Below are 27159 nucleotides of genomic sequence, written 5' to 3'. Positions count from 1 at the left end.
CTAGAAGAGTGACAAAATAGGCATCAGTTAATCATTATGAGGCTTCAGTAATGTAAAGGAAAAAATTCTAGATACCCATGAGTCAGCACATGGAATTAATAGGTTCTCAAAAAAAAATAAAATTTAATTAGACAACAATAATAGGAAGTTAATACTCTTATTTCCATGTCAAAGACGATATCCAGCTACATACCTTTCTCCCTGCTTAAGGAACATAAAATAGATGTAAGAGAATTTTTTTTTTAACAATCAGACATTGAAAATGTATTAAGGAAGATCTTAAAGGCATTTTAAAGAGTTCTTCAAAATTAAAATGTATTTTCAAGTGTGCAACATGGTTGATGTATTATCATGGCTAAAAATTGAGAAAAAAATAAAATAAAGTCATCAAATATTTGATGAGCACTGGGGTATATTAATTTAGTGTTTAATAAATATTTTTAATATATTACTGTTATTCTGTGATTAATGTCCATGTACCCTGACTTTCTGTAACATAATTAAGCTAAAAATATCTAAACTTGAAGGACCTCAGTACTAAAGATTCAAATATGGTTTTCTAATTTAAAAGGATAGTTTTTACTCTTTTTTTTTTTTTTTAATGTCTACAGCACTTGGTATTTCTGGGTGGTCTCCCATCCAAGTACTAACCAGGTCCGACCCTGCTTAGCTTCTGAAATCACACAGAATCCGGCACGGTCAGGATGGCATAGTCATAGGTTCCACTCTTATTTTTAATTGTAGGTACATCACTGACAAACGCTGATAACTTGTATCCTTATCATCATAGGGTAGCTTGATGTAATAACCCATTTAAATCTTAGAAGTTTTGTAATCATATTCGAATCTTCCAGTTGAAGGTATAACAAACTTACAAGTCAAGTTTTTATTGAAATAAAGGATGTTATGTAGAAGGTTATTTTTTAAAAAGCAATTGGTTATCTTTTTGAGTTCCCTGATTACTTTGATCTCTTTTTGGTTCTTTGAAAAACAAACTGTTTAGTGCTCTTCACACATGAAATACATTGCTCTAAAAATCATAATTTACTATCAGTGGTAAGATTAAAGATTTATGGCTTTGGTTTTATTTTCATTCCAAAGCAAGCTTTCTTTCCATTTTATAAAAATTAGGACTAAAGGGATGTGAGAAATTAAAGGAACTAATATTTGTTGAAACCTCCTGTGTTCAGACAATCTTCTAGGTGCTTTATGAATTTGACCTTGTTCAGTCGTTACAGCCCTATAAGATCAGTGGGATTATCTCCATTTTAAATACGAGAAAACTGAGGTTCAGAATAAGTACCTTGGCCACGATTACACAGGAAAGTAGTGAAGAAAATGCTTAAACTTTTTTCTGATTCCAAATAGTATTATTTTCACTGCTGTCTTGGCCTGCTCATCAAAAGCCATCTCTACTTAGTGGTAATATAAGTAATTGTACCACTGATACTATTATGATAGTTGGTAGTAGTACTGCATGTACCATTCTAGGTATAATTTTTATAATTAGATTTTAGATGAATTATGGAAAGACTTCCTTAAGAATAGCTTTCCCTTGATTATATAAATAATATATTTGCTATATAAATTTTGGAATATAAAAAGTAAAAATCACCTGCGATTTTCAAGGTTCTGTATAACATTATAAGTAATTTGTTAATTCCAGTCAAATACTCAAACTATAGCAAAATCAGATTTGAGGAAAGAAGATAATTGAAGAAGGACATCTTTGTTCTCCCCTTTTTCCAATGCCATGAAAAATAAAAACAGGCTGTCCCCTTTAATAGATTACTTCATTCCCTTTTTAAGTTTCTCCATATTTTCAATTGCTCCTCATGTCTACCACTGAAAGATAACAGTTATTTAAAATTACCCTTCCTATCCTATGGTTAACCTAGTTAATGACATGTATCTTGCTTCAGAAAGTGTAATATGTGAACTTACGTTTTGTAGTTTATGGCAAATGGACTACTTGGCCCATTGTCCCCCTCTTCTAGGTTCCATATTGAAGCAGACTACATTAAAATATGTCATTCCCTGCATTTTTTTCCGCATTACAAAATACACTTTTATAATCTGTTAACCATTGGTGACTATTTTAATGGCACATTAATAAACAAGTGTACTTCAGCTCTCCAGTGGGAAGTATATTTAGTGTTGTTATAAGATGTGGCAAATATCATATTTTTACTATTTATGGAAATGCCCTTCTCTTGAAAACAGAAAAGTAGAACTTATGTGCTTTTCAAATTAGTTACAGTAGTATTTATGAATAAGTTGAAGATAAACCTATTCAATATAAGACAAAATTTACAGACTAATTAAAGATATATTGGGTGTGTGAAAAAATGAAAGTATTAAAAAATCAAGATAATCTGTATTTATTTAGCTTCCCTTGGTTTCCAGTTTCTAGTTCATAGTTCATGGGGAGTTGACTATGTCTGAAACTGTGAGTGGGAGTCCCTAGATAGAAGAAATGGAGCTTCAAAAAAGAAAGAAAAGAAACAACAACAAAAAGGCAAAACAAAAAAAGAAAAAGTAATAGAAGTAACGGGGCTTTAGTCACCCCAGTCCAAACCTTAGTAGCTCTTTTCACAGCTCAGTCTGCAAATTAATTTCATCTTGTTATCTGGTATAAGCTCTACAGTGAATTGCAGAAATCTTTTGGGAAAGTTGCAGTTAATCTAATAAATCAACATTAGTTTCCCATTGGTATATTAGGTGCCACTGATGTTAGCCTCTCTTCTTCAAAATTTGGCCCATAGCATAGCAGACCCCCTCCACATATTTACTGTCGGCGTAGATAAGCACATATTCCCTGACTCAGGTGCCTTGTCTCCCAGGAGCTTCAAAAACACTACCTGGACAACAGAATGTGGTAGCCCTTAGTTTATACAGCAGGTCTCTTCCCAGCAGATCAACAGCATTAAGAAGAGTGGCATATTCCTCTAACAGAGGACCGATTTGCTTAGGAACCTGAGAAGAAAGGTTGTCCAGAGATCCCACAACTTGTATGTTTTCCTTGTTCAGGAAGTGCAAGAAAGTTCAGTAGAAATTGCAGAACACATGGCTCCAGGCTTTATAAGATTGAATAGGGAGAGATTAAGACAGGGAAAAGATGTCAGGTTACCTCAATCCCAGCTTTGAGGCTCTCCAATTATGTTGTTTTGCATCATTTGCTAGTTATTTCCTGTATGATTTCCTGGGGAGAAGAGTCTCCCAATGGAGGTTGTAAAGCTTCATAGTTGTGTTGCATCTCTTGCTCTTGCTCAGTCTCTTTCATCATTCCTCTTTCCAATGTGTTGGCTTCTTACAGTAGTGACATTGACTTTTCATTAGAGGCCTGTCTTATTTGTTGGTGTTCCCAGAAAAGAGTTAGCTCCCTGTGTAAGTAATTCTGACTGGGCAGGTAACACTGCAGTCTCGACTCTTGTTTTTGTCTTCATCTTTCTCCATTTTTTCCCCAAAACCGGATTGCCAAGATGTGAGAAACTATCTGCCCTTGCCATCCAGATACCTTTTCTCACTTGCAATTGAATTCCAATAGCAGGGCTACCACAAAACTGGAAAGGATTAGGGTCTGTTCTGATCTGCCCCTGAATCCATCCCTGTTAATTTAGAAAATGCCTCAGTAAACACTGATGGAAACAAGTAGGGGACTCAAAGCAGCAGCACTGCAGTTTCTCTCAGGTTGCCTGCTGAAAGGTTTCAAGGACTGCCATCAGCAGTGCCCCACAATAGGTGTCCCAAGGCATGAGGAGCAGCCCAGTGGGAGGAGATGCCTGAGGCCATGGCACTCCCTTGGGAAGCTGTGATCCTTTGCCCGCATTATGCCTGTTCTATTAGTCCCGCAGAGTTGAGAGGCAGCGCTCCATGCAGCAGCCAGTGTCCATCCTCCTGCATAGGGCTGTGGACTAAAAACACACTGTAGAGTATCTCGATGCATTTTCGCAGATCTTCCCAAAGCCCTGGAAAATAATTCTTAAGATGGGTGATATAGACTAGGAATGAGGGCATATGCACTCTTACCACATCTGAGCCACCCAGCAGTCCTGGGTAGCTTCTAAAAGACATTTGAGCCCCTTAAGCTCCAAAGGAATAGAGCTGATGTCCCTCATTGAGACGAAAGTAAGTCGGTTTGAATGGCACTGTGGCTTCCGTCTCATTTTGCTGTTTCGTAGCCTCACTCTTTATTTCTCCTTTTTTCAAGTTATGAAGGCAATCATTCATTCACCAGCCTGATGTCTTTTGTCCAAATTTGCAGACTCTGTTCCTTCCTGTTAATTACTTCTGCTTCCCTAGGTGTTTTGTACATTGGGTGTCATGAAAATCTTGGGGGTGTATTCCATATGAAAACATTCAAATAAGGCTGGCGCTTCCCTTTCTGCCAAAGGGAAGTTATCCCAAGATCCTAAAGCCACTGGGAGCCATCCATCCAAGAAGTCATCAGCTCCTTCTAGGGTCCAGACCAAACAAAGAAGGGTGCAGGGAAGAGCAGGAACAACAGCGGAGAAGGGAGCTTTCAGTTTCTTAAGTCTTTCTTTATGACTGTTCAGTTCATTCTTATTTCCTGAGATCCAGAGACACCAATAATCCTTTTACTTCAAGTGTGGTTTTTCCTAAAAATCTGTTAATATTCCAGTTTAAGTTAAATTAATTAAAAGTGGCCCAACTCTTCCAACAAATTCACCCAGCACAGGACTCACTTGAGATATACCATCCTTATTACCAAATTATCGAAATAAAAAATTAAGGCCCAAAGGAATATGCCAATTCATAAATATAGAATTAGCTATTTTTGTTACTGTTGGGGGGGAGGGGACCTGAATGCATGCAGATATGGCCTATAAGTGGCTACAGAAGTGTAATGAATTTTCATCTCTTTATATGAAATTAAAGCTACAGTTCTTAAATAGCCTACTTTTTTATTAAACTCATCAGATGATTCTTTTGCACCAGTAGGCACATTGTGCTTACTCTGACATCCTGTTTTTCATAATTTTTTTATCAGGCTTACTGTTTTTATAATTATGTATCAGAACCTCCTGGAATGCCCCTTATATTGTATTAAGCATGTAAGATTAGTCACACTTTTCAATATGCCTCACTCAGTAAGATTAGATTAAGTTTAGGCTCCCACAACCTCTGCTGGTCTGTGGAAGTTCCATTGGCAGTTTGGAACCTCTTGATAGTTGTCTGCTCAGGCTTTAACACTACTGGGGATGATTCTGGCCTTGGCCAGCAGGGACTTCCAAGGCAACAGCAGGCATTGGAGGGGCTCGATGAGGGGAAGATTGGCTGGGAAAGCCCTGGAGACTCAGGGACTCACCCTGCGCATCCCCACTTATCTACCTTTCCCTCCCCTGTAGAAGATACGATATTAGCCTGTCCCTCATATGAGATTTAAGGCTGAGCCGAGGATGAAAGCCAACTATTAACTTCCTTAAATCTGATTTCAAGTTACTGTGAGGTTTTACTCTACCTAGATGTGGAATACCGTGTTTTAGAGAAAACACACCTTCGACTTTATAAATAATTGCCAGATTGCTCTCCTGAATAGTTACGCCAGTTCACACTCCCACCTGTAATGTATGAATTCCTACTTTCACACATCCTTGGCAACATCTGCTGTTTGCAGACTTTATTGTTTCCAGTCTGATAAGTGTGAAATGATTTCTCATTTTGGCTTTAATTTGAATTTCTTCATTATTGAGATCTTTTCATGTTTCTTGGTCATTTGGATTTCCTCTTCTGTGAATTCACTGTTCATATCTTTTGCTTTAAAAATAAAATATTAAAAAGCTGGTTACCCTTCTTGATATATGAAGGAGTATGTTACATATTCTCAGTACTAGCCTTCTGGTCCTATGTGTTGCAAATAGCTTCTTCCAGCCTGTGGCATTTTTGTTTTGTGTGGAATCTTTTGCATAAAGAATTTTTATGTGCCCCAATGTACCAGTCTCTTCCTTGATAAAGCTTGTGGTTCCATGTCTTCATTAAGTGGTATTTTCCTATCGTAATGAGTGTCTCCTATAATTTCTTCCAAGTTTTACAGGATTTCTTTTCACATTTTTAAATCTTTGAAGTATAAGCAATTTATTTTTATGTATGGAATGAGGTAAAAGTATTTTTTCATATAAATAACCAATTGTCCTAGTACTATTTGTTGAATAGTCTCTTTTCTTCATTCATTTGTAATGTCACTTTTATCATTTATATACACATGTGTATATCGCTTTAGGCTCACTTTTCTGTTACATATTTCCTTTTTTTTTTTTTTTGTATTTGCCTGTACCAATATAACACTGATTGGATTTCTGTAGTTTTATACTATGTTGCTACCTGATGGGGAAGTTCTTTTTTGTTCTTCAAAATTGCTCAACTATTCTTGGCCTTTTTTTTTTTTCCCCATATTAATTTTAGGATCAGCTTCTCAAGTTCCATAAAAACCCTTTGAGGATCTTCATTGGAATTTTATTGTACCATAGATTAATTTGAGAATTGCTGTCTTTATCAATTAAATCTTACCATCCATGAAAATGGTATATTGTTCCTTTTCCTTAGGTCTTCTCTTATGCCCTTGAATAAAGGTTTTTTATTTATATTTTCTCTATAAATCTCTTGCATATTGTTTATCTTTAGATTTGTTTAGTTTTTGTTACTGTTACAAATGGGATTATTTTTTAAATTAAAATTTTAATTGGTTTGCCGGTGATTGGCAACACTAATATTTGAACTAGAACCTTATATCTTTAATGTATTAACATTTTGTAAGATTTTATCTGTATGATACAAATTTCTTTATTTAATAATTTCATTTTTTCAGTTACAGTTGACATGTTAGTTTCAGACATTTATATAACTTAACAAAGGGATCACCCGATAAAACCCATCTGCCACCATACATGGTTATTACAATATTACTGAGTATAGTCCCTATGCTATATTTTAGATGCCCATGACCATTTTGTAACTACCAATATGTATTTCTTAATCCTTCCCCTTTTTTACCTATCCTCCCCAACGCTTTTTTCTGTAGTTTTGTTCTGGCCTTTTGCTGTCTTGTAGGCAGCATATGTAAGAATCTTGTTTTCTTATCCATTCAGCCACCCTATGTCTTTTGATTGGAACATGTAATACATTTAAAGTAATTGTTGATAGATATGTGGTTATTGCCATTTTATTATTCATATTTTTATCTTTTCTTTTTCTTTAAGAAGTTTCTTAAACACTTCTTAGAATCCTGGTTCGATACTGATAAACTACTTTAGCATTTTCTTGTTGGGAAGCTTTTTATCTGTCCTTCAGTTCTAAATGCTAGCTTTGCTGGGTTGAGTAATCTTAGTTGGAAGTGCTCGTTTTTTGTCACTGAATAATTTGTGCCAGTCACTTCTGGCCTGCAAAGTTTCTGTTGGTAAATCAGCTGACAGTCTTATGGGAGCTCCTTGTAGGTAACTAACTGCTTTTCTCTTGCCACTTTTAAGGTCTCTATCTTTATCCTTTGGCATTTTAATTATGATGTACTTATCTGTCTATTTTCTTCGCCTGCCTAGGGAAGTTTTCCATCATTATTTCTTCAAATAGGTTTTCAATTTTTTATTCTCTCTCTTCTCCTTTTCGTTCCCCTGTGTTTTGAATGTTGTTACATTTGATGTTTTCCTCGGGGGCCCTTAACCTTTCCTCATTTTTTGGATTCGCTTTTCTGGTTTCTGTTCTGGTTGGGTGTTTTTAGCTACCTTGTCTTCCAAATCGCTGATTCAGTCCTCTGCGTCATCTAATCTACTGTTGATTCCCTCTAATGTATTCTTTATTTCAGTTATTGTATTCTCCATATCTGACTTTTTTGTTTGTTTGTTTGTTTTCTATCTCCATTGTTACGTTTCCTATCTCTTTGTTGAAGTTCTCACTGAGATCATTGAGCATCCTTATAACCAGTGTTTTGAACTCTGTATTTAGTAAATTGCTTGTCTCCATTTTGTTTAGTTCTTTTTCTAGAGTTCTGGTCTTTTGCTTCTTTGCCTTTCAATTTTGGCTACCTCCCTGTGTTTATTGCTGTATAATAGGTAGAACTGCTGTGTTTCCCAGTCTTGATGATGACCTTGTGCAGTAGATGCCCTGTGGGTTCCAGTGGCATAGTCTCCTTTGTCAGCTGAGCTAGGTGCTCCAGATATGTTTCTTGTGTGGGTTGTATGTGTCATCCTGTTGTAGTTGAGCCTTGATTGCTATTGGCACATCAGTGGGAGGGGTTGACCCTTCAGTTGATCCATTGTGTCAACTGGCCATGACTACAGTGGAGGAGCTGTTGTTCAGGGGCTCACCCAACAGAGAAGAATTTGCTTTAGCAGACCTCTGTCACCTGCCAAGACTGCCCTTTGGGTGCATCATTTGTGGAGGTGATTGGGTGGTGCTCAGGAGTGGTCTGAAGCTGGCCACCAGGTATGCTGGTTCTGGGGCCTCTTGGAAGGGGCTCTGGTATGGGCCAAGGCCGCCCGCTACCAATGCCCTGCCCAGGGCCACTTGGTATGAGCTACAGAGTGATCTGCAGATGGTTGCCTCTTGTGCTTGGAGGTCCCTGGAAGAGGTTAAGTTGTGAACTGAGGCTAGCTGCTACTAGTGCCAGGCTTGGGGCTGCTTAGCAAGAAGTACAGGGCACACTGAAGCCAGATGCTGCTTGTTTGAGAAATTTTTAAAAAGTCCACAGCATGAACTAAGAAAGGCTATTTGTATGAAAAAGTCTCTGGAAGCGGCTTGGGTGGCCCCAGAAATTAAGGAGGAATGGGGGGAGGATCTCAGGGAATCACCAGGGCAGGGAAAATGGTGTTAGGTGGATGGAGACTCAGATGTGGTGCTGGCCTGTGTGTTCAGACTGGTAGAGGGAGGGCTCAACAAAGGAATAATGGATACTGCCACCATTTCTATCTTGGAGAAAGCTGACGCTCTAGCCCTTGTCCTGAAGCCAGACAATTTATTTCCTCCTTGTTTTTCCCCAGTACCTTTCATGCTGCTGCCCCAGTGACCGAGTCCATGAGCGAGTAGTCCATGTGTGAGCCCTTTAAGAGAAACACCTGATACTCCAGCAGCCTTTCATCCTGCTTAGCCACAATCTCTGCTAGTTTTCACAGCCATAAGTTATGGGGACATCTCTCTCTGGCACTGAAACCTTAGGACAGAAAGCCTGATGTGGGGCTGGGACTCCTTGCTCCCAAGAGGGTACCTCAACTGAGATCTCTCTCCCGATTTTTAACTGTCATGTGTGGGTGTGGGACCAGCCCATTCTGTGTCTCTGCCTCTTGTACCAGTCTCATGGCTTCTTCTGTATGTCCTTAGTTATAGAACTTCGATTCAGCTAGTTTTCAGGTGATTCTCTATGATGGTGGTTCTGTAGTTTAGTTGTAATTTTGATGCTGTATGAAACATTTCTGATCTCTGTTGAAATAATTTTTTGCCTTAAAGTATTTTTTCTTATATTAATAGATCTTTGTCCTTTTTTTCTTTTTTTGGTTTATGATATGACTAATATAGCATTTAAGGATATGTTTAGCTGGAAATAAAAACTCGACTATAGTTTCTTAAACAAGTGAGGGGAGGTATTTTTTCTCAAATAGCAAGATCAGAGATAGATAGATGTGGGTCCATCTGCTCAGAAACCCAAGCTATATATTTATTTCTATTTACTGTTCACAGTGTGGCATCTTTGTTCCTCTTGCTTGTTTCCTTCCTACGAGGTTTTATGGAGTGGGAGTGGGGTGTTGTGGGACGGAGAAAAACCTTTAGTGTCGGTATTGCATGATATAATATTCTCTTTTAGCATGTATAGAATCTTTGTCTCGTGTTCCATAAAATTTACCACATTTTATGAAAGTTCTTTAATTAGAAGATAGGATCTTCTGTTCCTGCAGTAGCAGTCACCATTACCAAATGAAGTCACTGGGAAGAAAATGCTTATGTAGTTGTCTCTTAGAGCCAGAAGCAGTTCAGTGCTCAAGTCTTCAGTGCTAGTCAATATCATTAATGACTAGCACATAGTAATATACTTAGATTTCAAAGCATTAATGCAAAATAAAATAGGTTTTAGCAAGTTGAGTTCTGTATATAGGAATAGTTAGTATATATATTCTCCGAAGGGATGCTACCATCAGTTTTTCAGAAGAGTGATTAAATATCAATATTTTCCGTGAAATCTAACATCACTTTGAATCATTTCCTGGGACATTAGTGAGACTATCAGGTAGCCCTTCTTACCTAGAAAATGTGACTTCAAACTCCTCCATCCCTTATCCCTTTCTCTGAAACATGTAGTACATCTGATTTCACCTCTAGTCTTGCCCCAAACCATTAGGATGGGTGCATGGAACCATAAACAGTCCCTGTGGTTTGCATTTATAGCCTTCAGTATCTGTAAAACAAAGTAGTCTATTTCTGTTTTGTCCTTAATTGATTAACCATATTTAGAATGGTTTTAGTGCTTCCCAGGGGACCACTAGAACAAAATATACCTGATGTTTGATTTGTGCTAAAACTTAACAAAACACTTACCTACCTATTTCATTCAGCCCTCTTTTTGAGACATATGCATAAGAACTCCTTAGCTGTAAGAAGTAAAGAATATTTATCTCCATTATAGATAATAAATGGCACTTTCAGAGCTCAAACTGTAAAAGAATAATTATTACATTCAAAGCAGGAGATTTTCTTTAAAAACATTAATTATTTTTTTTCATTTTTAGGTGAAAGTGTACAAGGAGAGCCTGGTGTTAGATAAATATTTGTCGGAGTGACTACACTCTTAGTTGGACATTTTCTTTTATGCACTAAAACTGCTAATCCAATTTTGAATGCCCTTTTGTCATTATTAATCCTTGTCCAACACAACAGCATTAAACAAACCAGGTGTCTTTTCATTGAAGGACATGGAAAGTGTTTTTTATGAGATTAAGCATTGTGCATGTATTTTTCCTTTCAGTGCATTTGTGGGCATTGTTTTACATGGATCCCTTCATAAATTTTGTGCATTACTTAATTATTATTTTGAGATACATTCATAAGAACTCTTGAGAAGGAAGTTTTTAGAAACTCCTAAGTATTCTACCATTTTCATAGATTTTTTTATGGGATTTTATTTTTATATTTCACTGAAATTTTTTTTGCTGTACTTAAAGGTCTTTTCTTTTTTCCCATCCTTCCTGGTCAGAAAGAAAATGTATCTGTCTGATTAGTTAACCTTTTCAACTTGACATTTGAACACTCACTTTTCTTTATTCTCTGTGCAATACTCATCCCAACTTTCTTATTTTTTTCTCAGAAGTTTTCAACTCCTAAGTTATCTTATTGTGTCTCTGAGCCAGTCAACTCCATCTTAAATTTGAAATCTCCTATTAATATTGTAATTATGTGATCATTTCTGTTTATAAATTTGAATTAGATTAAATTTAGGTTTTGTTGTGTTTTAAGTTTCTAAAATAATCTTTCAGCCATGGAAACAAAGAAGTATTTTCCTGCCGAGGAATAAAATTGGCAGTGGATTGGTTTTTGGAAAGAGGCCACAGAGATGTCACAGTTTTTGTTCCTGCGTGGAGAAAAGAGCAATCCCGTCCTGATGCTCTCATTACAGGTAAATCCTGTTAGTTGTTTGTTCTTAGTGTCCATATATACCTATGCAGGTCTCTGGCACTGTCAGGTATTTTATTCAACAATATGTTCATTTGCTTTTGTTTACTCAGTCTTTGTGACTGCCACATTGTCTTGGGTGGGACATTAAACTTATTTTCAAGGTTAAAAACTATCTGTTTATGTTAATGAAACAATAATCCTTGCTACATATGCCAGTTTTTATTTTTTAATTTGAATACTTTTCATTTCAAATTTTGTAGAATTTTGTAGAATTCTGACCTTTGCAGACATGCTGGAAAATCAGGAGACCTAGATTCAAATCCAGGCTTTGCTATTTACTAGCCATAGGACTTTAAGCAACACACCGAATCTCTTTGGACCCCAATTCTCTCATCTCCTATAAGAATTTAGGCTAGGTGACAATCAAATCATAGTGGCTGCAGATCAAAAAATATCTGAGACTTGGGATATGTTGTCTTGTGTCAATTGGAAGGAAATGACTCGATCCCAATAAAGTATCTTTATTTTGCATTACTGTGTAATTTCTAAATATATGCATTTCAGGCAAAGATGTTCTCTGTAACTGTTCATTATTGGTGCTGGACATTTTGCTCAAGTTAAATGATTCTCAGTCTATCCAACCCTTTTCACCTTCAATGTTAACAAAACCTGAGGAACTTGTGTGAAGAAAACATTAATAATTCACATCATAAACAGATTGACTACCTACCTGAAGGGAAGGTTAATTTAAAACTATTTCTATCTATAATCGTTAAATCATTAAACTAGCATAAGAATAGATAGGCAACTTACGGTGGAGTCCAGCGCTGTGGAATCAGACTCGAGCCTATAGAAACGATCAAGTAGGAGAGGCAGGCAAAATTCAGCCAGTAGTACCAAGACATTGGATAACTCTTTGGAAAAAATATACATATTTAGATCCTTATCTTATACTATGTAACAGTAAATTCCGGATGGTGATTTTTATTGCATCAAAATGTAAACTTCTGTATTTGGAGAAACTTTCTTAAAAATAAGAAGTATTTTTATTTCCCTAAGAAAAAATAACAACAGATAAACAAAGAGTCCATATCCTTAACATAGTAGTAAAGAGCTCACACACACTGGTCCAACACAAAGTTCTCCCCAGTATATAAATAGTAACATGGTATGAATAGAGCACTCACGGAAGAATTTAAGTGCCAAATAAGACCAAACAAAAATGTTCAACCTCATTAGTAACTAAAGAAATGTAAATTTAAACAAGCATTTTTTCACCATCAGATTAGCAGAAATAAAAAACTGATAATACTCACCTCTGAGGGAGTTACCTCTGCAGTGCTGTGGAAACCTAAATCATTACAACCTCTCTGGAAAAGTTTGAACTTAAGATGTTTATACTCTGGGATCTACCACTTCCCCTGCTAGGAATAATTCTCCAGAAAATAAGCAGAAGTATAGGTAAAGATTTATACCACCAAAATATTCAGTGCAATACTGCTTATAATAGGAAAAAATGGAAACAAACCATACATTCTTTAAAAGAATGGTTCAGTAAATTAGTATATATTGATAGGATAGAATATATATTAGAATATTTACACAGAATTTTTAATAATCTGAGGAAATGCTCTTTTACATAAAAGGCAGGTTTTATTATTGTGTGTGTATAAATACATATACATACATACATATGTACATCAGAAAGAAAAATATACACAGGAAATTACTAGAAGGAAATATGCTGAAATATTAACAGTAATTGCCTCTTGGTCGTGGTTTTATGGGTGCTATTTCTCACTACTTCTCGGTACTTTTCCTTACTTTACTAATTTGATACAGGGACTTTACAATACTTTAATAATCAGGGAGAAAAACAATAAAAACAAAACTAAACATGTAAGTGACTGGAAAGACTCTTGAGCACAAAAGGAATGTGAGATCAAGAAAAGGAAAATTTGAGTTGTGGCTAAGTTTAATTTTTAAAATACCAGCATGCCAGGTATCTAGAACACATCGGTATGCAGTTTACTTTGTATACAATTACTGTCAGAGGTTGTTAGGTATCTCCTCCCCAAGATAATTATTTTCTTGACTAAAAAAGCCTCAGCCAGGTAACACCTGGCAAATTTAATAATCCAGTATTTTTTCACTGTACCAAAAAAGAAACTTGATAAGAAATATTTTAAAGTTCTCAGATATAGATTCATACTAGCACTTTTACCAGTCTTCTATTGATTTAACAAATATTTAATAAGCAAGTACTGTGCTAGGAACTAGATATTTGGTTAACTTACTAGCTCTACTGAACCAACATTTATTTTAAGTTAGGATTATTTATCCTAACTAGTTATCATCCTAATTAGTGTCCTTTTTTTTCTCATTAGCTGTTAAAGAAATGAAAATTAAGCAAGATGATGACTATTGGGCCAGCACACTTGTTCCTCCAATCTCTTGGAGGGTCCAAACATGATATATGAGTAAACAATCCCACAAATAAAGTAGTGTGGATTATTCATGAACATAGAAAGTAAATAAATTGTAAGACCTAAAAATATGCATCATTAAGTAGCTAATGTATTCATTCCACATACATTATTGAGTATCTATTGGTGTGCTGAATGCTGATGGATACAAAAATAAATGAGACATGGTGCTTGCTACCCTCAGAATGTTTATCAGGGAAACACACAAAATAACTATAAGATGACAAATCCTGTATTGAGACTGGGTTTTTGATTATGTATTGGTTTTCTGTGACTTTTAAAAGAGATCAACAACTATACACACTTATTAAACACAGTTTTGGTGAGAACTTTCCAGGCACTGTGCTAGGTGCTTTTACAAGTAATAATTCATTGACTCCTCATGGCCTATGAACTGCATTTGAGGACATGAAGAAATAGGCTCAATAAAACTGATTGCCATCTATAGAAATTAGCAGAACTGAGATTGATTCATGATTTGCTGATCTTAAGATCCACATGTCTTCTACTTCTCTGCTGCTTTTCTAAACCAAATCCTCATCTTAATGAACTCACGTATCAGGAACATAATGAAATCTATATGCTAATATTGGAGCCTCATACTCTGCTCATATTTCTGTTGTGGCAATAACAGCCTTGATTACCTACTTTACACCTGTCCAGTCCAGCACCCGAAACCTCCTTCAGGAAAGGTTATTAATCTGAGTGGCCACTGACACCTTGCATAGCACACATCATGGGGGAGGCATATAGTAACTGTCTGCTGAAGAGAGAGTTAAAAAAAAAAAAGTAGCTGCAGTTAATAAGCAATGAGAAGTTGTGAGCCTTTTTTTTTTTTTTTAATGGTAACATCTGTCAGCTTATACCTGGCACTCAGTGCCAGAATGTACAATGATAGGAAGACCAGGGAGTGGAAGAGCAAAAGTAGGAAGAAGGGATGGGTGAGTGAGAATTTTTATCATTAATCAAAATATGAACTCCTATACCTTTTTCTCTAAACCAACAAACAAGTCGAGTTACAAAGTACTCTAAGACTATGCCACCCAAAGAAAAAGTAAGCATCCCCGTACCTATCCTTTTTCTGTCGATGGCTATTTTCCCCACATAATCACTTCTAATCTCTTATTCATTCGGTCCAACCCCCACAAGAATGCTGGCCCTCGTTACCACATGTTTCCTACGACAGGACATATTACATACAATGGCCATGTCCACAACAGCAGTCCTGACTTCACCACTTTTCTCTTTGAGCCGTCTGCATTTTAAGACTCTCTTTGTTTGCCACCTCAGCTACCTCTGCTACTTTTCACACTCTCCCCCCATCACATCCACATAGCAAAGAGCTCACACACACTGCGGGGAGGGAAATCAGTTGCTCACACCTGGGTCCAACACAACTGCTTTGTTGGAATGGCATTGTGCTAGGATGGTGTGAGAAGCTGTATGCATAGTGGTGGTGCTGGTGGCTTCAGCTCTCAAGCAAAACCTTTATGTAATGACATCAGAAGTCACTCAGTTATAGTTAAGTTTTATGCTTTTAAATTTTTTAAACTTTTAAAAGTTTTTGAAATTTTAAACTTTCTATATTTTTAAGTCCACTTTTTTGGCTATTTTTAAAGCCTTTATTATTGAAAATCCTGAAGGAAAAATATTGGAAGTTGCAAATTTACTCTATCTACAAACTGTAAGTCATAATCTCTAATTAAATGATTATATCTAGTTTATCTTATAAAAGTTCACATTGTATGAAAGTTGTTATATGTGTTATGTATGTATTTCTTTCTGAAATTCTACCCTACAGATCAAGAAATTCTTCGTAAGTTAGAAAAGGAAAAAATCCTGGTGTTCACACCATCCCGGCGCGTCCAGGGGAGGAGAGTGGTGTGTTACGATGACAGGTTCATCGTGAAGCTGGCTTTTGAGTCAGATGGTATAATTGTGTCCAATGATAACTACAGGGATTTGGCTAATGAAAAACCAGAATGGAAGAAGTTCATAGATGAGCGATTATTAATGTACTCGTTTGTCAATGACAAGTAAGTAAAATCATTTACTTATAAGTAGTACTACTTTCTTGAAAATTTAACTAGCACTGACAACAACTACAGAAGCCCTCTCTCTCTTTGCCACTGACCAGGCCAAAGGTTACTTCCAACAACTGATTTCCCCACTAATCCTCGGCGGGAGTCAGAAAAACTGCAGTCATGCCTCAGAAGGCCTGTGTGAGTGACAGGCCCCTGCCCTTCTCTATAGGTCACTAACAGAGGAAGTCTCTAAGATTCTAAGTAATCTGTAATAACTGACAGAGGGAGAATTTCTGTCTTCAAATAATGCAGAGTTTGAACATATTGACCCTCAGTGCACTAACTTTAAAAATCTACTTAGAGCATTGATAGTTTACTTAAATAGATTTTAAATATATGATTTTTTTTAAATGTTACATCAATGTAAGGCACTAATTATGATTAAGTTAAATGGTTAAATGACATAAACAAGTGTGTCTCCTAAGAAGTGAGTATATTTACACATATGTAGAAAAAGTTCACTTGCTTATAATCAAAATGCAAACTAAATCAACAACATATATATTTTTTTCATCCATCTAATTGGCAAAAATATTGTTGCACATGCCTTATGGTGTTAAAGATATAATAATAAAACCGATATACAGTTAGGCAAGGTTTAGCAGAAGCCTTAAAAATATTTATACCCTCTTAAGTCAATAGTCTCATTTCTTGGAATATATAATAAAGGAAAATGACCAGACATGTTTATTTCTATTTTTTTAATTGTAAGAAATTAAAGGTACCTAAAGGTACAATAGAGAAACCAATTAATTTGCAATACATCTCCTAGTGGAATATTGTTCAGCTGTTCAGAATTATGATTATGAAAAACTATTAAGAAACATGGAAAAATATGTTAAAAAGACAAAAATATGTGTTTGTAAAATGGTATATGCAGAAAAATGACTAAACTACAACACATAAGTGGAAAATAATTGTATTAAGACTACAGGATTGAGTGACTATCTTCTATTTAAAACTTTCAATGTTGCCATGTTGTTTTTATATTAATATTAAACACTATATTTGCCAAGGGTTATTACTCAGCCATTTTAACACTCCCTTAAGGCTTTATACATTATTCACATTTTATGGGTAAATGCTTGGGTTTTTTTTTCAAGTTTGAACAGTTGCCTAACTACTAGAACTCTTCAGTTACAGCTGCTTTTTATTATGCATGCCATGAATTCTTGCTTTCATTGGACAGTCAATCCAAAATAATAAGTTTATTTCCTTAAGACATAATTCTTTCACAGCTGAGAAGCACCTGAATGCGAAGAGGATGAACTATGGAGTTAGTTAGATATAATTGAATCTTGACTAGGCCATGTGAACTTAAATAAAAGTAACTTAATTCATCGAAGCCTAAATTAGAAAAGTGTATTAATCTATAAAGTGGAGCTGATACTTCAGAGATCACGCCAGGATGAAATGAGATAATGCGTGCACAGCATCTGACACACACTAGGTGTTTGGTTAGTTTCAGCTTTCTCCCGCACTTTTTCCTACCTCTCCCTTCTCCCTCAGCCGTCCCTCCTCACTCCCCACCTGCTTCATACTACTTCCCAAGATTGATGTTCACAAAACTCTCCTCAAATGTCACTGTGATCATTTTCTAAAGTTCCTACAAAATCCTAGGACAGAAGAAGGGAGAAGTAATTAGAACATGCTAACCTCAAAATTTATTTGAATCAGAACAAATATGAGTTTAGCTTAAAACATTTTAATTTTGTTTTATTGAGAAGACAGTTTCATGTACTGATATTTCTTTCCTATGAATGTTGAATCAAAATACTTGGAATTAAAATTGCAAAAAAAAAAATACCTTGGATAAATAAACCTTTACACTGTCTTTATAATGAAATTAGCAACCTCCTTTCTAGGGTATTATTTTGTATTTTATCCATGACAGGTTCATGCCCCCTGATGACCCTCTTGGCAGACATGGCCCAAGCCTGGATAATTTTCTGAGGAAGAAACCTATTGTTCCCGAACACAAAAAGCAGCCTTGTCCATACGGTAACTTTCTTTATGAGTATTTAATATATGCCTTCAGAACACTATGTTGTTAAATGTTTGTTAATAAAGATAAACATTTTTAATTTTGAATGACATGGTATATCCTTCTTTTGATTATAATTAAATTTAAAAGCCATGAAAAAAATTATTATTTTTACCTAGTTTGGTTCAGCGCAAATGCAGATCCCTGAATTTCCCTGAGTTCCAAAATCTCAGTTACTTCTACCTGAAGTTAGAAGTTCAGGTAGATAAAAATTAGGAGTTTTACAGCTAGATACACATCAGATGAGCATGGTTTTATCACATTACAGCAATACATTTTTTTTTTCCCAAAACAATGTTCTACCTACTTATTAAATCATACAGGGAGAGAAAAAGCAGGTAGGACTTGAGGACACAGGATATTAGCCAAAAATTCTAGAGGCGATTGTTAATCATTCGTTCAGATTTCTTACTGCTATTAATAGTACTGAAATGGAAAGACCGAAAGGTGACATTTCTTACAAGGACCAGAGTAACACTCAGTATATCTCCCTTTTCTGCCTTCATTTCTTTCACAAATTAAAGTAGTGGTGCCATACTGAGTTTTCGGAATTCAGTGATGTGCTACTTTGCCTAATTATTTTATTCTCCATAGGAAAGAAGTGTACCTATGGACACAAGTGCAAATATTACCATCCAGAAAGGGGCAGTCAGCCTCAGCGGTCAGTGGCTGATGAACTCCGTGCCATGTCTAGAAATACAGCTGCTAAAAGTACAAATGAAGGAGGACTGGTGAAAAGCAACAGTGTTCCCTGCAGCACTAAGGCTGATAGCACTTCTGATGTCAAACGAGGTGCTCCAAAGAGGCAGTCGGATCCAAGCATTAGGACTCAAGTCTACCAAGACCTAGAGGAAAAGCTTCCCACCAAAAACAAATTGGAAACCAGGTCTGTACCATCCTTGGTTAGTATACCGGCCACTTCTACTGCAAAACCCCAAAGCACTACACCTTTAAGCAATGGCCTTCCATCTGGAGTTCATTTCCCACCTCAGGATCAAAGACCACAGGGACAATATCCTCCAATGATGATGGCAACCAAAAATCATGGAACGCCAATGCCTTATGATCAGTATCCAAAATGTGACTCACCTGTTGACATTGGGTACTATTCCATGTTGAATGCATATTCAAATCTGAGTATCTCAGGCCCACGAAGTCCTGAAAGGCGTTTCTCTTTAGACACAGATTATAGGATAAATTCTGTAGCTTCTGACTGCAGCAGTGAAGGGAGCATGAGCTGTGGGAGCAGCGACTCATATGTGGGGTACAATGACCGTTCCTATGTCAGTTCTCCTGATCCACAGCTAGAAGAGAATTTAAAGTGTCAACACATGCACCCTCACAGCCGCCTTAATTCCCAACCCTTTCTGCAAAATTTCCACGACCCCTTAACCAGAGTACAGAGTTACAGTCATGAAGAACCAAAGTACCATCACAAGCCTCCTCTTCCACATCTGGCTATGCATCTGCAGCACCCAGCTGTGGGAGCCCGGTCCAGTTGTCCTGGCGATTACCCCTCTCCCCCGAGTTCAGCACACTCTAAGGCACCACACCTGGGGCGGTCCTTAGTGGCCACAAGAATAGACAGCATTTCTGACTCTCGGCTGTACGACAGTTCTCCTTCAAGACAAAGAAAGCCTTACTCCCGCCAGGAAGGGCTGGGAAGCTGGGACAGGCAGAGTTACGGGATTGATGCATATGGCTATCGGCAGACTTATTCCTTGCCTGATAACTCCACACAGCCATGCTACGAGCAGTTCACCTTCCAGAGCCTTCCTGAGCAGCAGGAGCCGACATGGCGAATACCATACTGTGGACTGCCGCAGCAAGATCCTCCGAGGTACCAAGACAACCGAGAAAAGATTTATATCAACTTGTGCAACATCTTCCCACCTGACCTTGTGAGAATTGTCATGAAAAGGAACCCTCACATGACAGATGCCCAGCAGCTAGCTGCAGCCATTTTAGTGGAGAAATCACAGCTGGGTTATTGAAAGATGATGCATCTTTGTGGTGTTTAGTAGTTTTTTGTTCAGCTCAAATGCTGAGGGAGGTTTGCTACAATAGCACATGTGATCTCCTTCTCAGCAAGGAGGTTATATAGTATCCATTTATGTGAAATACTGTATCATGGAATCTGTATGTATAGCCCCACATAGTGGAAGTATCACGGGATTGCTTTACATTCAAACTTTTTTTTAACATTTCCTTTTTAAAGCTATATCCTTGGCTGGAAATTTTTCCAGTTTGATTTATTAAGTGTATCTGTGATCTTTGATATTAATCTTTGGTGCATCAGGGGTTTATATGCAGCACTTTTTATCCTTATTTCATGTTTTATTAACTTGGTGTTTCTCTCTCAATTGCAAGCAATTAAAATACCTTCAGAATGTTGAACATTTGACTAGGCCTAGCAAACTATTTTTTCAAGCCAAGCTTAATTGGAATCTTTTACAGCTTTTTAAGTTATTTTTATTTGGGGAAAGTGGGCTTCTTTGTGCTATAATCATTATTTATAGAAACAAAGATATACTAAAGCACTGACTTTATATTTTAAACAAAATGTCAGTTACCAGTTTATACTGAAATGGGTAACACTATATATAAGAATGATTTACAATATGGCACTTTTCATTGTTTTATTTTTGTTTGGATTTTTTGTCTGTTAAGTAATTAGTTAATTTAATATGGTTGATTTAAAGGAAAGCAGATGCAATCAATGGAAAAAATTGTTTCCATTTTTTTATGAATAAGGCAAAAGCCGTAACTGTTAACAGTTTAGAGCTTTGTTATCCAGCTATGATGTGCTTCTGGATAGTAGAAATGGAATTGAATTCCTAGATTTCCATTGACCTGTATTTTTAATGTTTGTCTTTTTATTTGGGGGCACAACAATACTGGATAAAATAACCTTTTCGCAGTACTTGCCTCTTTTTAATGAATCTAATTATTCTCAATGCAACTTTTATATTTAATATGCTCTTTAGCTTTCCTGCTATTTATCAAGGCTGGCCTGAGGTGGTTTTATGTGTTGAGGATATGCAACATTTATTGACACTGCACTATGGAAATGGTGATGGAGGAGCTGTAAATGGTAACTTAAAATTTTTGTAAGATACTGTATATTTTCCATTTTCCTGGAGGTAGGTTTTTGGGGGGCCTGTTATATTATTAAGGCCAGATTCTTGCCACAAATAGTGTAGTTTTAGATACAGACTAAAGTCTGTTTTAGTATTAGTAAGGGATATTTCTGGTTTTAAAAGTCATGGGTTTTGCTAGATGCAAATTCATTTTTGTCAGTTAGAAGATAGATACTGCAATCAGTGGCAGACAGCTGTGTGATTGACACGATTTCTCTGTTGCTTCCAGGTTTTGAATTTTATAACAGACTCGTTCCGATCTGTTTTTGTAGTCTGCCAAGATGCCCTGGTTATTCTGATTATTCCATGTGCTGCAGTTTGAAGTAAAGCCCTGAAAAACCAGAAAGTACCTTTTACTGTTGATACAAATTGTATCTTTTTAACTATAAGAACTATTTTGATTTGTAGATCTAGTTAAAACACAAACGTGTAACTATGATTAGACTTTTGGGCAACATTTTACCCCTTATTTAAATAACAAATTTTTAAAGTGAAATTGAGGTCTAGAATAGGGTAGAAAAATAATAATTTAGGAAAATAGAAGTGTCTGTTCTAGTTTTATATATTAAAATACATTAAATAAATTTACTGACATTTTCTTTCTCCTAAAACTTATCTAGTGTGAACTTAAAATAAAGGTAAAATGCTGCCTGAAAATAATGTCCAAGCACCTTTGACTAGGATAACATTTTCACTACTTGTGCGACACTGTGTGTTGCATGAAGTAGGATTTGGGTAAACAGTAAATGCTTCTAAAAGGCATTGTGCATATTGACATATCCAATAATCTGAACCGTGTTCAGCAAACTTAATTCAGGAAAGTGGTGTTCTACACAATTATTGCTGTTGTTTTTGAGGTGAGTGTGGCACTCATCTGTACCCAGAAATAATACGGATGATGCCTCATAAACCATTCCGAGTGGTGTCTGTCTGAGAGCAACCCCACTCGTGAAATTGTTCTCCTTGATTTTGTTGGTCACTGTCTGTAGAACAAGCTTAAATGTAGAGGCTAAACCAGTGCCAAAAATAGGGTTACAAATGTGTAGTACCTTTGATTTTAGTCATAGTCTAAGCCTTTTTGTTTGTTTTAGTATGAAGTCATTTTTAAATTGTACATGTAGGTTTGCTTCCATTTTCTTAATTTTAGCATTTTAATTTGAAGATTCTGCCAAATGACTAGATATATTTAAATGAGATCTTAGGTGAAGTGTATATCACACCTTTAACCTTCTAATATTTTTAGCTATTTGTCATTGCTTCGTGGATTTTAGACTATGGGAAATAGTTGTAGCTTGCTACCACCTGTCCTGAAGCAAATAGCTCTGAACTACCCACACTGAAATTCTTCAGTATAATTGTGAGTTAAGGTACAGCTGTGTTCTTCTGTCAAGAGAATAATTTTTTTTTTTTTTTGGAAGCACCAGTGTTGCTTTCAGAGCTTAAGAATCATATTTAGCAGATTTTAGATATAGCAAATTCTAAAGCCGTAAGTAAAAGGACCCATCATTAAATCCATAGCCGATTCCAGTCCTTCATTTTAGCCAAAATTTTCACCTTAATTATATCTTTTATCAGACTTGGTAATAAATAACCAGAGAGACGTATGTTAGTAAGTAGTAGTGAAACTGCCAGGAGAAAGGATTCAGATTGGAATATTCTGCCCCTGAATAATTGAGGGTTTACTGTACTTTACACAGTAATTACCCAGTTCATTGTCTCTGTGTCTTAGTACAGAGGGAATAGTACCCAACTGGCCAAATACTGGCCCTTAGTATTTCCTCCTTTCTTGCATGTGATACATAATTTTCAGTCTCCTTTTTATGATCTCTATATCCTGATAGCTTCTCATTGACCTAAACATTTGAGAGAAATGCACACCAGTATAAAATATTTGATACTGGTAGAAATGCAAACTTTGTGTTTTTATGAAAATTCATTTATGAGAATATGTAATATAACTAAAAAGAGCATTTTTGTATATATACATACATGCATACATATTTGTTACGAAGTATTAACAATGGGGGAGGTGTTAGGTTTTTGATGGCTAACTTTTCCTTAATTGAACTATGTTTCCTTGAGTTGTAGACAATCAAGTCTGGAGTCTAAATGACCAATGATAAAATTTAGAACCACTTGAATGGAAAACAACTCTTCACTGGTTTTATTCCTGGTATTTTTAAAGAATTATTTTGATAATTTTAATAGAATGTGTAATTTTAAAACATACAAAAGACCTTAAAGTAGTGATTATACAGATAATTATTTAACATGTCTTTTATGGATGTATCTATATGTATATAGACAGTAATATATTTACGAAACAAATATACTTTGATTATGTTGTAGCTGTTAGTTTGCAATAGGTGGTAGGGTGGCTCTGGCTATGTATGTGTGTGTGTCTTGAAAAACTTTTTCCCAATTGGATGGCATTTACACTAAGATATTTGTACAGTTTTCCAGCCATTGTGTTAAGAGGATGGCTCGTCCATTTTATTATCATTCAGCTCCTGGAGAATTCCAGAGTTACCTGATATCAAACAGGTTATGGCCAGAGAGAATGCTTACGTTCCAAATATAGCAAACATAGGAACTCAGCTAGGATATTGAGCTTCCTAGGCATACACCAACAAATAAAATGAAGTATAAAATACGTGAATGATACAGATGCATTAGAATAAGAGCAATCAGAGTGTTAATAAAAGAGAAACATGCAGTATTTTAGGTTGGTCTGGGAAATCCCCTAAGGCAAGAGTTGACAAACTTTTTCTGTAAGATATCATATAGTAACTAATTCATTCTGGCTTTGAGAATTATATGGTCTCTACTCACTTCTGCCCTTACAGCATGAGAACAGCCTCAGACAGGATGTAAATGAATGGGTGTGGCGGTATGCCGATAAAACTTTATTTAAGGAAACTAGCAGCTGACCAGATTTGGCCTGTGTGCACAATTTGCTAATCCCTGTCCTCAAGGGAGAAAAACAGACACATTAAGCATTAAATCCTGATATGTTAATATAAGAAATAATTATATTTCAGTTGACATTAAAACCTTTTATTGCTTTCAAAAGATTGTGAGATAGTCATATTAAAGCATCTTAATTCACTTATGTTTTTACCTGCTCACACCCATTATTTGAGGGAGTTCTTAACATTTAACTACCAAAAAGTCTGTAAAAATGTTTTAATAAGTATTGAAATTTTTTAATGAACTTTGTATTTTTATTGATAAATGGAAATTCCTTACCTACCTTTTGTTTCTTAAGGGCCTCATGGACCAAAATTTCTGTTGGGTTCTGAAAATTAGCATATGATTAGACACAAAATATTTTAAAGACTGCTTTTATCAGTTACATTTTTCTGCTGGTTTTTGACTTGTAAAAAAATGACAAATCTGCCCTTCTTTAAAAATGGTTTTAAGGAAGATAAATATATTGTGATTTCACATACTGTAGCTTTATTCCCTAAGGTTAAAAATTGTGACTAGTGTAATTGTAGCTATAATGTGAGTGTCTTTGCTGTATCGATGATTCTATAGGAAACAATGTGTATTCCTGCTTTCGCTGTCCAAATCTTTAGTATAGATTTTTTTTTTTTAAGCACCTTAGGACTGTCCTTGGTGAATGCTATTTTTAACAGATCATGTATAGTTTTAAATTCATTGGAAGTACTCACTGCTGAGCATGTTCATTCACAGTGCTTTATAAATTGTTACATCGGTAATATCATTTTTATTAGTTTTGAACATTACATCCACTTAAGTAGTTATCCTTTCTCTTAAAATCAGAATAGAACTCTAGCTTTTAACAGTTCCTGGTTACTTTTTTCCTTTAATGCCATCTGTTAACCTGCTTTTTTTACTTCTGTTAACAATAATACTGTTTGTTAGTGGCTTTTTCTCTAAGGTCCCAAGTTTTTCAGATTTAAAAACAATTTAAAGTTTTGACCATTTAACAGTAAAAAGAAATGTCTGAGTATTTTAATTTAGTTTGGTAAGTTTATAAAGTTTCACTTTCTAAACCATGTACCAAATTTGCCAGTTTTCTGTCTAGGTGATATTTCAGATAAATAACAAATGGTGGTTGTTCATTAACGCTTTTGACCCCTTTCTTAAAGCAGTTTATGTCTCAAGGGAAAAAGACATTGAAGAGCAATGGTTTGCGTTTATAAAAAATATGTTTTAGACTTTTTGAAATTATTAATTTCCTAGCTGACACAGAATACCCACAAACATACAAACTTGTGCAGACACAGACATAGCATTGCAAGTGAACCAGATTACTGATTTTATCTTTTCCTTTTAGGTTTTTTTCCTCTCGCACTATGGTTGTATCTCGATAGAATTTCCAATTTGATCTTTCAAACTTTTCTTGTAGGAAAATAAGGCAAAGAATATGTTTAGAACAACCATCTGATAAACTGTTGTGATTCTGTTTATCCACTGTCTGTTATGTGTGTTTCTGTAATGGAAGTTTTACAACTCCAAAAAGCAGTATTTTAGACCTACTGGAAATCGTATCAAAACAGCTATGTGATTCTACCACTGAAAAAAAAAAATTAAAAAAATTCATTTTTTTATGGTGGTTTGTTTTTGTTTTATGAAGAAATGGACCTCATGCAGCAGCACAGATGCTAAATAAGTCTCTAGTCCCACGGCTCACCTGCAGTCTATGGTTAATAACGTGTGAGTCCTCTATAGGATAAGTATGCATTCAGTATCAGTGTTAGAGCCACAGTTAACTCATAAGAAACTGGAAATTAAATGATGAAGACAACTAGTCATACCTTATTAAAATTTTCTATCAGTATTAAGTTAATACCTAAGCTGTTTCTGGCTTTGTCTGAAGGTTTCTATGTCCCCTGTAAACTGATGAGGTCTCTATTGTATAGATCTTTCTAGTTTTTTGCCTCTGTCTTTGCATGAATCAAGCTTAGTATCTTACTAATGCCTCCCCTAAGTAGATTCACTTCCCTTCTTTTATGACCTTCTAGGAATTGAAAATACTCTCAGATATGGTCACAATTACAAAATGTTCTGATCTTCATGACTTAACATACCCATGCTCAGTGTCAGTACATAAACTATTTTATTTCAGGTAGCAGATTACTACCCCCCTTCAGTACTTTTCAGACTTTAGCTTTTCTTGTTTTTATTTGCTCCCTAAAATTGCTATTTGCCATTATCAGTATTTTTTTCCCCCCACTCAAGCTGTTTACCTGGGATCTTAGGGATTTAGTAATTTATTTCAGCTCTATAGCAGATTTGATTATTGACATTCAGCTGTAGTTGGCAGAGAACTCAGCCTATCCCAAGTATTAGGTGGGAGAGGCTGAGCTGAGAATCTAGGAGGATAGTGTATTAAAGTACAGTGTCCACTAGAGCTAGTAGTTTATCCCCTCGTCCACCCTCCCCCCACCTAGTTCCTTTGTCTACTGAGAACGGATTCATACACATTGATGAATAAAGTAATGTTTGGGAAGGGAAGAGGTGTAAAAAGCAACTATAACAGTGAACTTATTCAAAACAAAATACCTATCGTTGGGCCTCTTGCTAAACCTATGAACTGATTAACATTTGTTCCTCAGCCTCAGATGCTGTTTTTGGGCTAATGATGTTCATTAGTGTTTTTAAAGGCTTTTAAAAGGATTTTTTTTAATCTCAACATTTTAAAGGTTTTAAGATTTTTAAAGTAACCTAAAAAATGAATTCCTCTTTATGTGCAACCATCAGCCTCTGGAGGCTGAATCCCACTGCACACATCCTACTGCTAGAGGTGGGCAAGTTACTAATTG

At 35.9% G+C, this 27159-nt stretch overlaps 1 protein-coding gene across 5 annotated transcripts in view; it reads left to right on the top strand.

Moving 5' to 3' along the window:
* Window positions 1-25944, top strand: part of ZC3H12C (zinc finger CCCH-type containing 12C) — a 62085-nt gene extending 36141 nt beyond the window's left edge. For all 5 annotated transcript variants that reach the window (XM_036220585.1, XM_016121125.2, XM_036220584.1 and 2 more), the window contains exons 3-6: window positions 11472-11611; window positions 15898-16132; window positions 18075-18181; window positions 18819-25944. In XM_036220585.1, coding sequence (XP_036076478.1) covers window positions 11472-11611; window positions 15898-16132; window positions 18075-18181; window positions 18819-20218 — 1882 coding nt within the window. In that variant the 3' untranslated portion in view covers window positions 20219-25944. The remainder of the gene's footprint in view (window positions 1-11471; window positions 11612-15897; window positions 16133-18074; window positions 18182-18818) is intronic.
* The last annotated feature ends 1215 nt before the right edge of the window (window positions 25945-27159 follow it).

The sequence above is a fragment of the Rousettus aegyptiacus genome, unplaced genomic scaffold (assembly GCF_014176215.1).
Source record: "Rousettus aegyptiacus isolate mRouAeg1 unplaced genomic scaffold, mRouAeg1.p scaffold_m13_p_5, whole genome shotgun sequence".
NCBI lineage: Eukaryota > Metazoa > Chordata > Mammalia > Chiroptera > Pteropodidae > Rousettus > Rousettus aegyptiacus.
The sequence above is the reverse complement of the archived record's forward strand: the minus strand, read 5'-3'. Positions and strand labels throughout refer to the sequence as shown.